This window comes from Oryctolagus cuniculus, chromosome 7 (assembly GCF_964237555.1).
Source record: "Oryctolagus cuniculus chromosome 7, mOryCun1.1, whole genome shotgun sequence".
In the NCBI taxonomy this organism is placed as follows: Eukaryota; Metazoa; Chordata; class Mammalia; order Lagomorpha; family Leporidae; genus Oryctolagus; species Oryctolagus cuniculus.
The window spans coordinates 113256995-113274428 of record NC_091438.1 but is presented as its reverse complement, the minus strand read 5'-3'; the positions used below and the strand labels follow the sequence as shown (position 1 = coordinate 113274428).

The following is a 17434-nucleotide window of genomic DNA, read 5'->3' as shown; positions in this document are numbered from 1 at the left end:
GTTTTAAGTGGGAAAGGAGATCAGGACAAAGATTGGTGGAGACCATGAGAAAAATGTGTTGAGACCCAGTTCTGCAGCCCAAGATTTCCCAGAGAGTGTCCCTTAGTATATTAAAAGGTATTCTTGGAAATAATCAGTTTGAAAACTACTATGTTCAAGTTAACTAGCAGTCCACATAGCAGGACTTCTATTAAAACCTTAATATATAAACATGCATTGGGAATCACCCAGGTTGGGGAGGCATAAAGAATATAATGTTTTCCAAGTTTACTTGAAGATAATTGGGTTTTCTTTTTTAAAAAAGATTTATTTTTATTTATTTGAAAGACAGAGTTACAGAGAGGTAGAGACAGAGAGAGAGAGATCTTCCATCCACTGGTTCACTCCCCAGTTGCCTGCAACAGCTGGAGCTGTGCCAATCTGAAGCCAGGAGCCAGGAGCTTCCTCCAGGTCTCCCATGTGGGTGCAGGGGCCCAAGCACTTGGGCCATCTTCTACTGCTATCCCAGGCCACAGCAGAGAGCTGGATCAGAAGAGGGGTGGCTGGGACTAGAACTAGCACCCATATGGGATGCCAGCACCTCAGGCCAGGGCTTTAACCCTCTGTGCTACAGCGCCGGCCCCAAAGAGTTTCAAGGAACAAATGTTGAGAAATGATGCCATAAACCCCTGGACAAAACTACCATGCATTAAGAAGAGAAACAGGTTTCAAAACAACTGATCCTCCCTTCAACTCATGTGTCCACCGACGAAGTTGAAAGAGCTCTAATTCTGCTTTGGCAGTGACTATGCGCTGGATGGTGGTGAAACAATGACAAGACAGACCAATCTATTTCCTAACCTCTGTGAGTTCTCATGGGTCTACTGGGGAGGGGGAGCATTTGCCTGGTGGAGCCAGTACCGTGGTGAGAGGATGCAGTGTACAGGTGCCATGGTCCCAGAGGAAGGAGCTTCTGACCCACACATGGATGTAGGTCAAGGGAAATCTCCCAAAGGAAGTAATTTCTTTTTTTAAATTTTTAAAATTTTTTTATTTTTTGACAGGCAGAGTGGACAGTGAGAGAGAGAGAGACAGAGAGAAGGGTCTTCCTTTGCTGTTGGTTGACCTTCCAATGGCCGCTGCAGCCGGCACGCTGCGGCTGGCACGCTGCGGCCAGCACGCTCCGGCCGGCGCACCGCGCTGATCCGATGACAGGAGCCAGGTACTTATCCTGGTCTCTCATGGGGTGCAGGGCCCAAGCACTTGGGCCATCCTCCACTGCACTCCCTGGCCACAGCAGAGAGCTGGCCTGAAAGAGGGGCAACCAGGACAGAATCCAGTGCCCCGGCCGGGACTAGAACCTGGTATGCTGGCGCCGCAAAGCGGAGGATTAGCCTAGTGAGCTGCAGCGCCGGCCAGGAAGTAATTTCTAAGCTGAGACCCAAAGGACGGGTTAGCACTCTGTGACACACGGAGTTTATAGGCTCTTGCCCGGTCTTAGACCTAGTGTACCCTCATAGCAACCTTCTAGAGTAGATGGAATGAGATTGGGAAGAAGCTCCTACAAGTCAGGCACTTGATAGGCATCTCATGAACATATTGCATCTACTGCCCATGTCAGTGAGTAGTCCCCTCTCTTTACAGGTGGGACATGGAGGCTCCCAGAGGAGTGAAGTGACTTGTCCCATGGTTGCACATACAGTTAATGGAAAACCAGGACTTCAGTTTAGATCTGCCCAGGTCCAAAGCCATCTCTCGTTACGCTGTGGTCCCCCATGCTGAGCCAGGATGGTGACTGACCCATGTCAGAGTTTTCAATAGGCTAAAAAATCTGGAAAAGTAGGCAGAATGTCATGAATTCTTCCTTAAGTGACTGTTTATGTATGTTATCCAGAGAAATCTCCTTTCCAGTTGTTCAGTGTAAGAAGTCCTATGGTTTTAAAATGGTGAGAATACTTTTTTGCATTCTTACATGGCAAAATAAAACCTTTCTAACCTGAATCAGTCTCCAAAGTCCTTTTGGAAGTGTTACCATCCATGAAATCTAAAACTTGACAGTTCCATGAATGTAACTTTATAGATCACATCCATGCTAAAGATGAGAAGAATATGAACCAGCCCATGCTGTTTAGTTCAAAAGTGGGTGGATTACTAAACTCCGTGGGCTCCAGCTGTCATTAATGGGATAAAGTAAGATAATCTGGCATTGCCCAAAATGCACACATCATGAATGGCACTCAAGATAATTTTAGCTGGTATGTGGTAGTTAAATATTTATTTTAATGTATGTCAGAAAAAATAGAATATCTAACCTAGGTTTTCATGGACATTCTTGCTTATAATAAGACAACATCTAATAGAAAAATGAAAAAGATTTGTATTCAGAATTTAGAAAACTATTTCATGACTAAGCATTATGCAGAGGGTACCTGGATGTGGAAGCTGTGAAGATGGTACATGGATTCCTACAGCCGGTGAAATACTAGTTTTATCTGTGTGGAAATGCCTCATGCCTAGGAATCTCCAGTACCTGCTCCCTCCCTCCCTGGGCAAGCCCACCCACTGCTAAACCTCACATTATCAGACTCCACCTCTCCTTTTCCTCCCATAGTTCCCTTAGCCTCCTGTCTGCTGACCTCACTCCGCAGCCTTCTGCTGCTCCTCTTTAGGAAAAGTGGCTCTCAAAATCGTCCTGGTGAGAGTCAGTGATTAGCAACGTGTACCTGAGAAACTAGGCAGTATGCACATTGGGAAAAGTGGGAATGAGACTCTTAGAACCAGCAGGGCCCTCAGAGGTCACCTCACCACGCCTTCCTTTTACAGGTGAGGAAGTTGAGATCCAGAGAGGGGAGTGCTCTGTTCATGGCCAGAGAGCTGTTTGAATTCTCAAACTAGGATGAGAATTCAAACAAATATGTAGATGTAAAATGCTATGTGTTTTTTTAAAACAAAAATTCAAAGAAAAATCTGTTTTCCCCCCAAGACTTCCTGCTTTCCAGAAAAGTAGAAAAAAGGACCCCTGAACGATTTCACTTCTCAAAGATTTGGGTATTTATATATTTGAAAGGCAGGGGGATGCAGAGTGAGAGAGGGATCCTCCGACTGCTGATTCACTCCCCACATGGCTGCAACAGCCAGCTTTGGGCCAGGCTACAGCCAGGAGCCAGGGTCTCCATGTGGGTGGCAAGGACCGAAGCACTTGGGCCATCTTACTCTGCCTTCCCAGGTACATTAAGAGGGGACTAGGTCAGAAACAGAGTAACCAGGACTCAAACCAGCACTCTGATGAGAGATTGCAAGCGGCAGCTTAATCTGCTGTACCGCAATGCCGGCCGCATTTCTGAATATTTTGAAAGATCGCACTCTGTACTTTGCCATACAAGAGAAGAGTGTAGATGACTGTTGGAGGAGGCATTTCTGGTTGTTTTCTTTTTCATTTGCTTGTTTTAATTGTGGTCAAAGACACAATGCAAAATATGCTGTCTTAGCCATGTTGAAGTGTGCAATCCAGTGGTATTAAGTTTATTTACACCAATTTGCAGCCAGCGCCACCACCTGTCTCTAGAACACTTTTCATCTGACATAACTGAAACTCCATCCTCTCTGACAACCCTCCCTTGCCTCCTCCCCAGCCCCCAGAAGCCACCCTTCTACTCTCAATGAATTTAACTACTCCAGGTACTTCCCGAAATGGAATCAAACAGTCCTTGTCGGCTTGTGACTGGATCATCTCACTCAGCATAAGGTCACCCGTGTTGCCCCATGGATCAGAATTCCCTCCCTTCCCAGTTGTATACTTAATGTCACAGAGCCTGTTCTCTGTGGTCTGTTGATTATAACCCTCAGCACTGTGGAGGCTTTGGTGTACTGAACATTTGAGACTTCTTTCCAGTGGGGAGCATATTGACAGCAGTAATGGAAGCAGTTTCTGCAAAGCCAGATCCTCCTCTTCCAGCCTTTTGCAAGTAGGTGACATGGGGTAACTAGAATCATGTGCTGTGCCCACTAGCCCACTCCCAATTTCCTTTATAGCCCCTAAGCAGGTCTTCAGTCAGCCACAGAGAAGCAATGGGAGTTGGAGGTTAAAAAAGAGGAGTTTCCATGCAGGCAGTCTTGGACTGCAGTCCCAGCTCTCTAAGTTGCTAAATGCATGATGTGGGACAATGTCAGTGGCCTCTCTGAGCCTCAGTTCTGTCATCTGCAAGTGCACGGAACAATACCTATACCAGAGAAGGTTCCGGCTTTCCTTCCGAGTGCTGAGATGTTTTCGGAACTTTCGGAATTTAAACACAGTTTTGCTTCTTTTTTTTTAAAGAATAATTCTATTACCTGCTCTGCTGGGATGTTTGTTTGGAAACATAATGTGGTGTTACTTGATACCTAGACCTCACTTAGATATCTTGCTACAGTCTGAGGAGAGTTAGGCAACTGCCTAACAGTGGCAAGAAGAGCATGCTAGTTTATTGAGAGGCTTGCATATCAGATATAATATTTTTTCATCAAAATATGAAGTAGAACTCTATTATGGCTCTTGGCTCTTCCCATCGCCTTCACTGTCATCATCATCGTCATCATCTCCTAGGTTAACTGAAACCATCCCCACCCTCCAATTCCCACTCCTATCATTACACACACAGAAAACTCTAGATGCCCCCTCTCCAAATGTTTCTTTAATTCATTGAGAATCAGTCAGAATTTGCTTGCATTTCTTTGGACACTAATCCATTCCCTAAAACCTTAAGAGTCTCCCAGTCTTCCCCAATTCCCTCTTGTCCTGGTGGTGGAAGGTTCCACTCATTGACCTCTCAGCTGTAGCAAGGAAGGGAACCTGGTCATAGAAACTGATGCTCTCTCATGTTGGGCATCTATCTTTGTTGACCACTTGAGAATTTTATTTCCCTCCTTCTGACCCTCCCTTTCTTTATTTTGATAACAGAACAGTTGTCCCCAAAGGGATGAATCCATTACCTTTTTCCAGAGTTGAGTTCATTTTCCATTGCATGTTTCTGTTACAAGAGAAAGCCTTTTAAAAGGGCTGAGCCTACATGGAGCGTGGGTACTTAATTTTTAATATGTGCGTGCCCACAGCCGAGAGAACAGAGAAGCCTTAAATAATAATGAAACCGAATTGTGCATGCCCTATGTTTTATGTGGCACTGATTCCTAAATATACTCTTAGCAGCCAGGTATTATTTAATACATCCCCATTAATCAAGCTGCCAAATCTAAATGAAAACCATGCTTAAATATATTAAATAAAATTATACCATTGGGTAGGATATCAAGCTAACACACACAGCTACATTTTTCCTCCCTAACCAAACCTCACTGTCATATTTTTACCCTGAAAGCTAGTTCTTTTGTACTATCAAGCCAATCTTGATTATAAAACAATTATACCATAAACATTTAGCATTATGTGAGTTTCAGCTGAGTCCATAAATGTAAATGTTTTAGAAATAAAGAGCCACACAGATTTTTTTTTCCTGTATGAGAAATGAGATGTCTTCTCTTCTTGGGGTAAGCCCTTGAATTAAAAAGGAAATTAATAATTGTCTTAGAAATACTAAATTGCTATAGCTTCTGTTATAAATGGTGTCTGCCTTCTGAACTGTTATTGCTGTAGTGTTCTGTACTAAATGTTCTGTTGTTTTTTCTTACCTTTTTTTCTCTTGTGATGGTTCAGGCTTCCGTTTGTTTTGTAATAGTGACACCTAGGGGCAATAAGGAACATTGCATGAGCTGCTAAAATGTTCTCTTTATAAAACCAGTCCCCTTTGCTGAGGACAGAGTGTTTGAGACACCTTGGGGCTCGAGGAAAGAGAAGGCAGAAGGAGCCTGCATGGGATTGGTTGCTACTTCTATCCACTGGATTTCCCTTTTTTTCTTTTTTTAAACATTTATTTATTTGAAAGTTTGCAAGTCAGAGCTACAGAGAGTGAGAACAGAGAGAGGTCTTCCATCCATTGGTTCACTCCCCAAATAGCCACAATAACCAGGGCAGAGAAAAACCAGGAGCCAGGCTCCTCATCCGGGTCTCCCACATGGCTGCAGAGGCTCAAAGACTTGGTCCATCCTCCTCTGCTTTCCCAGGTACATTAGAAGAGAGCTGGATCAGTTGAACAGGCACCGATATGGGATGCCAGCATCACAGGGGGTGGCTTAACCTGCTCCATCACAATGCCAGCCCCACACCAGATTACTGATCTGGAGACAAACAAAAAATGGAGGTGAATAAGAATACTATGGTTTATTTTAAAGATTGATTTATTTATTTGAAAGGCAGAGAGAGAAAAATCTTCCATCCCTTAGTTCACTCCCCAAATGACTGCAACAGCCAGACCTGGGCTAGGTCAAAGCTAGGAGCCTGAAACTACATCTGAGAGTCTCCCACATGGGTGGCAGGGAATCAAGTACTTGGTCCATGACCCACTGCCTCGCTAGTACATTATCAAGAAACTGGGCCAGACATGGGAATAGCTGGGACTCAACCCAAGCACTCTTATTTGGGATGTGGGCCTCCCAAGCTGCGGATTAATCCACTGTGCCACAATGCCTGCCTCAAGAAGACTTTTTTTAAAATATAAAAGCATATTAGCTGAACTTGGAATATCGTATACTGCTCCAGCAGATTTTAAAAATCATTAATATTGCATTTGTCTACCTTGTGCAACTCATTTGCAGCAATTTGCTTCCTGTCCTGACTGTGGTAACAGGCGCTTCCCCAAGAAACTGCAGCAGAGAAATGATGACTGCATGTGACCCTTCAGCTCTGTCTCCTGGTAATTTCTTGCTTCTCCCATCTCCAGCTGTTCTTCTCTTTATTTAAAGTTTCCATCCATTTGTGTCCCGATATAGTTGCATTTCAGACTTTCAGCCTACAGTTTTTCAGAGTTCTTCCATGGTTCTCCATGTGTCCATGTCTTAAAACTTTAAAATCTTTGATGAAAACAATCATAAATGCTCATTCTAAACACATTAAAAATTCTTTTGATTATATAAACACTGATAAGCAATTATTATAAAATGGTTATCATGCTATGCTAAATTCAAAATTGGGGGGGGGGCATGTGTTTAACTTGGTACATTACAGAATTTCCAAGCTTCAGTTTGAAAAGAACAATTAAGTAAAGCAAAGAGCCAGGCATACCATTCTTCCCGACAGGTGTCACCCGTCTGTGAGTGATGATTATGACCATGATGATGATGCTTTATACAAGCCAAACACTCTTCTAATCACTTTCCATGCATTAACTCATTTAACAACTGCAACACCCCGGGACAGGAACTGTCATCCTCATTTTACACGTGATCACAGAAGGCTTGTGTTTTCCAAGACAGCAACTGTAGCAAGGTGGTGCAGGAACTTCTTATAGGTTGTATGCTGTGAAAGAGTGGACATGATGAGTTCTTCCCTGAACTGTTCATGAATCAGTGTCATTGTTCCTAGCCCTGTTAGCCAGCTCTCCCTTGGAAGCTTGTCTGTCTACTTGACTTTTTGATACCTGTTCCTTTTCTCAGCAAGTGTTCCAAGCTACATCTGTTTAAATAGCAATAACTGCCCTCACAATGCTTATCCCCCTGTTGGAAATATTTCAACAAACATGCAGTCACAACAAATAATGTTGATTTCAGTCAGTGAGAAGTGTTATAAATGAAAGAAAGCAATGTAAGGGGACAAAGATGGATGGGACAAACAATATGTGAAGGACTGGCCACGCACACCGAGGAGAGACCCTCCTGAGGAAGGGGTGTTTGACAGAAGGCCCAATGGCAGTGAGATCAGCAGGTGCAAAGGCCCTGCAGTGGGAATGAAAGGAATGTGTTTGAGGAGAAGCAAAAACAGCCACAAGTTTGGCGTATGTTAAGTCCCAAGCTCCCAGGGAATCAGAAAGTGTTGCAAAGAAAATGACCGTTGAGCTAGGACTTGGAAGAGTAAGCAGAGGTGTGTGTGTGTGTGTGTGTGTGTGTGTGTCTGTGTCTGTGTTTTGGAACTGAGACTGGAGAGCGGGCTGCAGAATTTTAAACCTTGAGAACAAAAGATTGATGAACTCAGGTTTACTCAATTGTGTATTGGTTGAAAACATGAATGAGTGAATGCCCCCCCCACACACACACACATACACACACATTACAAGGGTAGCTCTGAGATGGAGGCATAAAGCAAGAGGCATTTTGTTAATTCACTCTGAAAAATCACGGTTCCAGATTCTACCCTTCATTTCCTAGTAAGCAGACTTGCATGGAGATTCATTATCATTATCAAAAGTTTGCTTGCCAATTAGAATAGTCAGTGATTTATTGGGAGTGCAGCCTAAACATTCCTTAATTCAAAGGGTGACTTTATTGGGAGAACTGGACCTACCCAAAGCCCAGTGGCCCATAGTTTTATTTTTTCTGCACATTGCTTGGCTGACAAATATGGGGTAAACAAATGAGTGGAAAAATAAGTCATGAAATCAAAGTTGTGCTGGAAGAGAAAGAAGCTGATGGTGTGATCTGGATGCCAGAGGCAGTGCCTGACTTGGAAAATAAGGGCCTGGGTTCTGGTCTCTGCTCTACTGCCAACTTGTGGCATGGCAGTGGGCAAGCAGCAGTCCTCAGCCTGGACGGTGCAGCTGTGCAAGGCAGTGGCTGAGGTCCCCAGCAGCTCTGGAGTTCTGTGTTCCAACTATTTCTGCCTGCTTGGGACAAACCAAATGCATACGGGGCCAGGCAGGCAGCTCCCCCACCCCCACAGATGGCAGCCCTGTCCTGGGGTCCTCACTCAGAGACATGGGCTTCTCTGGGCCTAGACCAAAGATACTACACTATTAGGATGAGATCAGACATGTTCAGGGTGGTATGGCTGTGGAGGACATTAAGAAATTAAGACATTGTTCTCTTCTGTCATACCCTAGAAAGGGCTCTGACTGTCCACCACCTATGTTCCTGCAAGGCTTGGCTGAACACTCTCCCGGTGCCCTCCTCCTTACCCTTGTGTGTTTCGCTAGAGTGATCTGAAAAGCTGCCTACTTGTGATGGAATTTTGTCCTGGATTCCACTCAAGGAGCCTCTGGATCTGCCCACTTTTCCTCTCCCCACTCTGGTTTTACAGCCATGCCATAAACATTCAGACCCCAGATCCTCCACTCACCACCAGCTGGGTGGATTTGGTCAGGTTTCTTACCCTCTCTGTGCCTCATGTCATCAGCCGTGAAATGTGGATCCCATTTGTCTGTACCTTGGAGGGTTACGTCTAAGGATGAAGGAGATAGTCCAGGGAAAGCAATTAGAACAGCAGCTGGCACATGATAAATACAAAGAAAGTTACAGTTGCTGTGTTTCTCCCTGTAGCCTTTCACCACTGCCTGCCTTCTTGGGATACCTGCTGCCCAGGTCTCCCACAAGCAGTCGGGATAGAGGCTCCGAGAGTGTGGTCTGTGGGGCAGACACTTTGCTGAGATTACCTCCTTGAATCCCTGCCATAATCCAGCACAGTACTCATCCCTCCCATTCCATGTGCAAGGAACCTGCAGCCTGGAGAAGCCATGTGATATTCCCAGCATCACATAAGTAGTAAATGGAAAAGTTGCAAGTAAAGCTGTGGCCTCTTAGACTCCAAATGCAATGTTCTTTCTACTATACCACCAGCTATTGCAAGGCTGCCATTGTGCAGTTTTGAAAGGAAAAAGAGGAGTCCTTGAAGGGAGTGATGATAATGGGAACCAAACGCTCTGCCACAGCATCTGCTTACAGCTTTGAGAAGGGGCAGAAGGGCTGGGTCTGTGAGCCTAGCTCCCAGCAGTCCTTGCTTCAGCTCATCTGAAAATGATATGTCTTTAAAAGCAAGGAGCCAGAAAAAATAATTCATACTAAAAACAAACTCTGTCATGAGTCATTTGACTTTGCTTTCCCCTGAATACATAGTTTATGCCTTGGGAAAGCTAAGGCTAAAGGAACATCTGATTGTTGCAGGCCAGCAGAGCGATTATTTAAGGGGTTTCACATTCCGTATGTGCCCACTGGACCCCACGGTTTAGATCAAGGCTTGTGCCCATGGGGCCTGACAATTTGTTATTGTTGTCATGGTTGTGTTAGAGTGTGATTGTGCACGTTTTATCAAGATGGCCAGAATCACACTGGTTCACAATTCAGAAGGTCTCTGGCTATGAACCAGCATATGCCGTGGTTATTGTGAGTGAGGCTGTGCACAAGACAGGAACAATTCTGTGTGTTTGCGTGTTGAGGTATGTGAGTGCGAAGAAAGAGAGAAACACCAAGGGAAAGGCAGCTTCCTAAGCTGATCCCAGCCCTCGGTCAGTGTGTCTCTCAATCCAGGGTGAACAGTAGGTCACACAGAGCACCAGGCAAGGGACTCTGGCTCTGGTGCCAGATTGACATTCTTTAAATGACTGAAAAAGACAAGAATACAGTTACACTGTTCAGATACAAACAAGATACTTAGAATGTAGGTGAAAGATGTGAACTTCCCCTCATTCCAGAGATAATCACTGTTACACATTTTGTCCATCCTCTTAACCTTCCTAATAAAATCACAGACAAAATATTACACACACACACACACACACACACACACACAATGATGCTGTAGAGATTGCTCAGGTTTTTTCCCATTTGCAAGATATTTTGGAGTACACTAAAACATGTACAGCTGCCCCTGTATACTATATACTAACAGTAGTTCCAGAGTTTTCATCTATCAAAGAAATCTGTCCAACCACTGTCCTGTTGCTAGACATCGAGGTAGACTCCAGTGCTTGGCAGCTACAGCTGGGACGCAAGGGTCATTTGCTGGGATAGTGACTCACATGGAGGAATGCGAATTTCTCTTGGAGAGATACAGAAAAGACACAGAAACATGGAATTTCTGATGGAAGGATGTATGCATTTAAAATGTTAACTGTGGCCAACGTGTCCTGCCAGAGGGCTGTCTCCAATTTGCACTCCTGCCAGTGCTGTCCCAGTGCCTTTACCAACACAGGATATTGCCGGCCATGTAGTGTTTTTGCCAACCTAATGGACCAACAGTGATTGCTCTTTGTTTTTTTCCTTTGCCTTTCTCCGATTACATTTTCTTTTTTTATCCAATCAGCTACTTAAATTTCTGTTTTCTGCTAAGGGCTTGTCAATATGCTGTCTTCCTTTTCCTGTAGGCTTGCTTATATTTTCCTCACTAAATTCAAGGAATTCTTCTTCTACTCTGTATCCGTCTTTTGTCTGTCATATATACGGAAGACTTTCTTATGTCCGTTGTCATCTACCTTTGCTTATAATGTCTTGAATGGGAGTTTTTGATCTTCATATATTCACATCTGTGAATCTCTTTCTTTATATTGTCCAGGTTTCTTGGACACTTTCCCTATACACTGTTTCTGCTCTTGAAGCTATATGTCTCAGGATGGTAATGCTGTAGACTCTCATGTGTCCAAGAGTACAGTGAGGACCGGGGAAGGTAAAATGTTTTACCCAAAGCTTGGACCGGAACATGCCAGGCTAGTAGAAGGGTTTCTCTGTGTGTGCAGATGTTCTTGGTAATTCCATCATTATTTGTGGAGATGTTCTAAAAATGTATCTGGATTGGCCCTGGGCAAGTGAGAGGCAGATGTCAAGAACCCTCTAGCTGCTTCTTCACTTTAGGACTTCACTGCTCTGCGTTTTTAGTTCATTTCTCTGTAAAATGGGATGAATCACAACCTCAGAGGGTTATTGGGAGACTTGATGTCTTCAGCACTTCACACACAGTGTGAACACAATGTGTTTTTACTTTGCCTTTCCTATTTAAAGCCCCCCCCCCCATTTTTTTCAACTCTTCCCCCCACCCAGGACATTAAAATGCAACTAGTCACTTGAAACTGTAGAAGTCAATCTCTTCTGAGGATTTTGTAGCCAAATAGTGGAGGCACAGCTTGCTTAAGAGTCTGAGGCAATTTCCTAATGAGACATCTCAGTGGGCCTAAAAGAAACAAAACACCTACACCATTGCTCAAGGCTGGAAAATTCTCCAGGGTGGCCAGCCCCTTTCAGAGGAGAGGAGCCAGGGCTCTGGGGGCCTGCTCCCATCCATGTGGGTGTGAGAGTTCCTTCTTCCAGAGCATTCCAAGTCACTTGCCTCCTTGAGGCCCTGCCCACGTAGAAGCAATTGCCCCTGCCTCTGAAATCGTTCTCTCTCCTCCTCATTTTGCCTGGAATCCCTCACTTCTTGAATCAACACAGTGCTAGAGGCTGAGAGCCTTGATTTTTGAGCCAGACTTCCTGGCCTGCAAACCCAGCTCTGCTACTGTTCTTGAGAGGCCTAGAGCAAGTTCCTCTTTGTCTCCGTTTCCCCATCTGTAAGATGAAAATACTAAGATAACTTATTTCAGAAAAGTTGATGCTATGAATACTATTTATAAAGTACTTGGCACACAGTATAGTATTCAGGAAGCTACCAATAAATCATGCGTGGTATCTGAATCCCAACTCCTCCTTTCACAGCCAGTTGACTTTGGATGATGTGTTTATTCCAACCCCAACTCTCTCATTTGTAAAATGAGTATGAAAATACCCACTTCATGGGATTGCTGGGAGAGTCAAATGGAATAATATATGTAATTATTATAGGAATTCAGTAAGAAGTGGCTACTCTGGTGGTGATTATAAAAAAAAAAAAAAAGTGAAAGTTCCTGCGGGGAGTGCCTGGTTCTCAAAAGCAAAGAGGCTGGTGATGAAGAGAAAGTTCTAGGGACCAGTATCGTGGTAGAGCGGGTAAAGCCACAGCCTGTGACACCGGCATCCCATATGGGTGCCGGTTTGTGTCCGGCTGATCTACTTCCCATTGAGCAACCTGCTAGTGGCATAGGAAAAGCAGCAGCAGATGGCCTGAGTGCTTGGGTTCCTTGTACCCACTTGGGAAACCTCGAAGAAGCTCTTCGCTCCTGGCTTCAGCCGGGCTCATCCCTGGCGATTGCAGCCATGTTGGGCGTAAAGCCGGGTATATAAGACCTCCCTCTCTCTTTCTGTCTTTCCCTCCCTCTCTGTAACTCTGCCTTCCAAATAAGTAAATAAATATTTTTTTTAAAAAATAAGGGAGATAGAAAAAGTCTAGAGTTTGATACCCTTGGTTAGAATTCAGCCCCACACCCTTGGCCTTGTGTCAGTATAGATAAGCTCTGTAACACTCTTTGCTGAGCTATAAAGTAGAGTGGATGATAGGGCCGACCTTGAGGCTTATCATGGAGAGAAAGTAATAAACCAGGTACATAGACAGCGATTAATGAAATTGACTGTAGCTGTTACCTACCCATCTCTCCTGCCCATCCATGGGAACATTTCTGATTGCAGCCACAATGTCCTCAGGTGGAAGGAACAGAGCACAACCAGAGCCCAGTGCAATCCACTTTTGTGAGCCTGGAGCACATCAAGAAGATCAAGACTGAGGGAGGGAAACTGAGGCAGACTCCTAGTCTTGATAGATTGGGCCAAGGTGATTGGGGCAAAGAGACAAACACAAGTAAAGATGCCCACCAGGACTTCTCTGCATCCTGGCGTCTCATTCTGCTTCTTGAACTAGTCTTGTTGGGTAGACGCTGGGTCAGAGAGTTTAGGTGACTGGCCCAAGGTCACATATCTGCAAGTGGAAGAACTGGGATTTGAGCCAAGGTCTGTCCAACTCCAAATCCTTAATGATACGCTGTTAATAATGGATGTTCTGCCTCTGCTGGGAGTGACTCAGAGGCCAAGCTGGAGGCGGAGGGGGAAGGAGGGATGACTGTTTCTATGAGTGAACAGAGGAGGGCAATAGGTCTGGAGTGGACAGGCCTCATGTAAAAATTTGGACATTTTGGCCTGAAAAACAAGAGAGGGTTTTCAGCTGTATCCTGTGTACTAGGCTAAGGGTAAACCCAAACACAGCCATAAATAGTACTGCACAGAGTCCCTGCCACAACAGCCCACTGTGCTCCTTCTGTCTGCCGACAAATGTTGAAATACTCTGCGTGAATCTGCTGCTGTTTCCCTCAGATCTGTCCCAGCCCACTGGAGTGCGGTGCCTTGGGGGTGATGGGAGAATCAGGCTTCTTCATGTGATCAGTCATCATGGAGGCTCAACCGCAGCCTCACCCAGGAGCTCAGCCTGCCTGGGCCCCTACGGAGCAGGCCTTCCTAAAGTTGTGCTTCCAAGGCGCCCATTCTACCGGATGGGCATGATCCAGCTGGTTACAGAATATATTTTTATAGCTATACTTTCTCTAGCTTAAAAAAGAAATCTAAAGTATCCGAGCTGGAAGGGACTTCAGCAAGTCATCTAGTCTAACGCAGTTACAGCACAGAGATACTTGGTTGCAGAGTGGGAAATGACCGCCCCAAGATTATATGGAGAAACCTGAGACTCAAATCTGGACCTCCTGCTTCTTGGTCCAAAACCTGCCAAATTCTGACCTCTCCAGGGCAGTCACAAAAAGTCTGCTCACCTATCTAAGGGGCAGAACTGGGATGTATTAGAAATAGGAAAGTGGTTCTGCATGCGTTTGTCTCCTTCCCCTGTCGCAGTGTTTCTTCCCACCTGTGAAAACTGACCTGTCCTGAGTGCTCAATTTTCCTTGGAAACAGGCTCTTGGATCTCCAGGGCTATTACCACTCACCTATCCCAGGGTTGTTTTTTTTTCCCCATACTTTGGCAGTGCTGCCTCTGAACAGTGAAAAGGACTCTGGACTGGGGGATAGCAGACTCAGCTCCTATTGAATGAGTGTCCCTACATATGATAGTGGCTCCCCAAGCACTGATGCTCATCTCTTAGGGTGCAGGCGAGCAAGGGGAAAGGGATGAGTATTAACTGATCACCTGGTGCATGCTGGACCCTGTGCTTATATAACCACATTCAATTTTTAAATGCATTTGTGTAAAGGCTGGTAATATTTCAGTTATTTTGAACATCAGTGTTAACTTTGAGTTGGCAGAGGTAACCTAACTAAATACCATTATCTTTGGTACTAAGTGATATACCTTTCAATAAAGTTATTGAAATGCAAAAAAATGCATTTGTGTGAGGGAGGTGGATATGATTATTTTCACTTATAAATAAGGAATCAGAAGTCTGGAAAGGCAATGCAGCCAGAAAATGAGGGAGCTGGGACCCGAACCTATATTTGGTTGAAAAATCCAAATCCAAACTCTCCAGTTCACCAAGCTAGAGAAAGTGAGATTGACTTGCATAAGTGCACCCATCCACCCACCCACACACACATACACAAACACACAGGGGCAGGGTGCTTTCTGATTTTGAAGTGTCGTCCATGAGTGACAGGTGACAAAAGGGACAATTAGCCTTCCAGGGCAGGCCAAGAAGTGGCACCCGGGGGCCAGTGATTGGCCTCTGGAGAAATTTGCCTTCCCACAGAAAGCCTTGGAATCGCAGTCATCATGCAGTCTACTTACACATGAGAGCAGTAGGACTGTTTAGAGGCAAGGACCTGGTGGTTCTCAGATATCATGGAGGCAGAGTTCCGCAGGTAGGGTCAGCCACATAATTCAAAGGACCCCGTGCAAAATGAAAATGTGCAGCCCAAAGCTGCAGTCTTCTGCTGCCTCGATGCCTCAATGCCTGCTGCCTCGATCCATGAGGACCAGTGACTTCCAAGGCCTTGCACAGGCGAGCACCCTTCATGTTGCCAGCCTCACACTGCATGACAGTGATAAGCAGCAGGACTCAGTCCTTGCTTTACCTTAAGACGCTGGGGACTTGTCACCTGGCCTGACCCTCCCACACCTGTCCTCAAATGGGGAGATGGCAAGAGCAATACACTTACCCTACCCCACATAACCCTGTCACCTACCCTGGGGTGCATGCTCAGCCAGGAGACTGTGGGGGTGGGACACCAAAAGACTGAGAGCCACAGCCAGGAACTAGTCCTGGGGAGACAGGTCCCTCACATCCCATTATCCCATCAGCCTTCACCTGCAAAATGCAGACAAAATTATGAAGATTTTCAAAACAGTGATGCATATCTTTAAACTCCAATGTGAGCCCTTCTGGTATAGGGCTCTGTGAATGGCATGACTGATGGCTATATGTAGCTTCTCCCTGCAGGAGGAATAAAGTGTCACTCACTTACCAGTGGGTAATCAAATAATAAGAACTGCTTATTGAGTTGCTAACAAAGCTTGCTGTAGATTACTTAAATGATTGCCCTTTATTGGGAGATCCTGATACTCACTTTTTGTTTTGGTGTGAAAATCTTTTTTTTTTTTTTTTTTTTTGTGTGTGTGTGTGGGTGATGAAATGATGATAAGCAGTTGAGCCATTGCTTTGGTTAAAGTGCTTGAATGGTAAAATAAAAAGCTCACCATTTTTTGCAGATCTCCAAAAGGTTTGGATATTTTAGTGGCCCAAAGTGTGGGGACCCCTGAGTGAGGTCTTCACAGAACACAGCCCTGCCCACTGGGGGATGGAGCCTCCTCCCCAGGAAGCCAGTGTGGGAAAGGCTTGCACCTTGCACAGAGTCAGGCTTGCCATTAATGGGAGCCATTAAGTCTCTGGGGGTGTTTGTCAGAAGCAAGACAGAACAGAAATAGAATCAAAGTTCAGAGTCTGACACTTGCCAGTTTCCTACCATCTCGATTACTATCAAGAACAGGGCTTGATGACAATGATTTCTCCAGTCTCTCAACCATCGACAGCTCCTTGGAAGAGAAGTGGAAGGATGCCAATACATCCAGAAATTCTAGCTGGTGTCCTGTGTCCTGTGTTCTGGTGTAATTACTGATAACAATATCCCCCTTCCTTCTTAAAAAATGTGCAGAATTGGGGCCGGTGTTGTAGTATAGTAGGTAAAGCCACAGCGTGCAATACTGGCATCCTATATGAGAGCCATTTTGTGTCCCAGCTGCTCCACTTCTGATTCGGCTCCCTGCTATTGCCTGCAAAAAGCAATGGAAGCTGGGCTGAATTTTTGGGCTCCTAGCACCCACATGAGAGACCCAGATGAAGCTCCTGGCTCCTGGCTTCAGCCTGGCCCAGTGCTGGCCATTTTGGCCATCTGGGGAATGAATCAGCAGATGGAAGATCTTTCTTTCTGTGTGTCTCTCCTTCTTTCTCTGTAACTCTGCCTTTCAAAATATATAAATAAATCTTTTTAAGGAACCATCTAGGACCCAAGGGTCCTTGGACAGTAAACTATGGCCACTGTCATTAAAGGTCCCTTCATCTCTCCCACAAAGCCTACTTACTGTTTCTATGGCAGCAAACTCACAGTGGCAGTCACATGGCTGTATTTTTGCTGCTGCCAGAGGCCCAGGTTGGGTATCAGCCTGGAGCCTGGAAGGACCCATTCAGTTCTGGGACTTCAAACACCTAGCAGTGGGCAAATCTTTGTGGCATCTACTTCAGGGGCTTTTCCCCTGGTATCATCTATGGGAGCATCAAGTTGAAGGCCAAGGCAAATTCTTTCTTTGATGAAGAAAGACACATGAATACAA

At 45.1% G+C, this 17434-nt stretch overlaps 1 protein-coding gene and 1 long non-coding RNA gene across 24 annotated transcripts in view; one reads left to right on the top strand and one right to left on the bottom strand.

Annotated features, from left to right (window-relative positions):
• Positions 1-17434, bottom strand: part of LOC138850643 (uncharacterized) — a 122519-nt gene that overhangs the window by 20004 nt on the left and 85081 nt on the right. For 2 of the 3 annotated variants that reach the window (XR_011390687.1, XR_011390685.1), the window contains one exon: positions 5641-5693. The exons of the other annotated variant lie outside the window; for it this stretch is intronic. This is a non-coding gene — a long non-coding RNA (uncharacterized lncRNA). The remainder of the gene's footprint in view (positions 1-5640; positions 5694-17434) is intronic. 3 annotated transcript variants of the gene reach the window in all.
• The window catches only part of FGGY (FGGY carbohydrate kinase domain containing), a 532663-nt gene that overhangs the window by 442101 nt on the left and 73128 nt on the right, over positions 1-17434 (top strand). For 5 of the 21 annotated variants that reach the window (XR_011390684.1, XR_011390683.1, XM_051857704.2 and 2 more), the window contains one exon: positions 6664-6761. The exons of the other annotated variants lie outside the window; for them this stretch is intronic. Coding sequence is in view for 3 of the 5 variants with exons in the window: in XM_051857704.2 (XP_051713664.2) it covers positions 6664-6761 (98 nt within the window). In the remaining 2 variants the exon portion in view is untranslated. The remainder of the gene's footprint in view (positions 1-6663; positions 6762-17434) is intronic. 21 annotated transcript variants of the gene reach the window in all.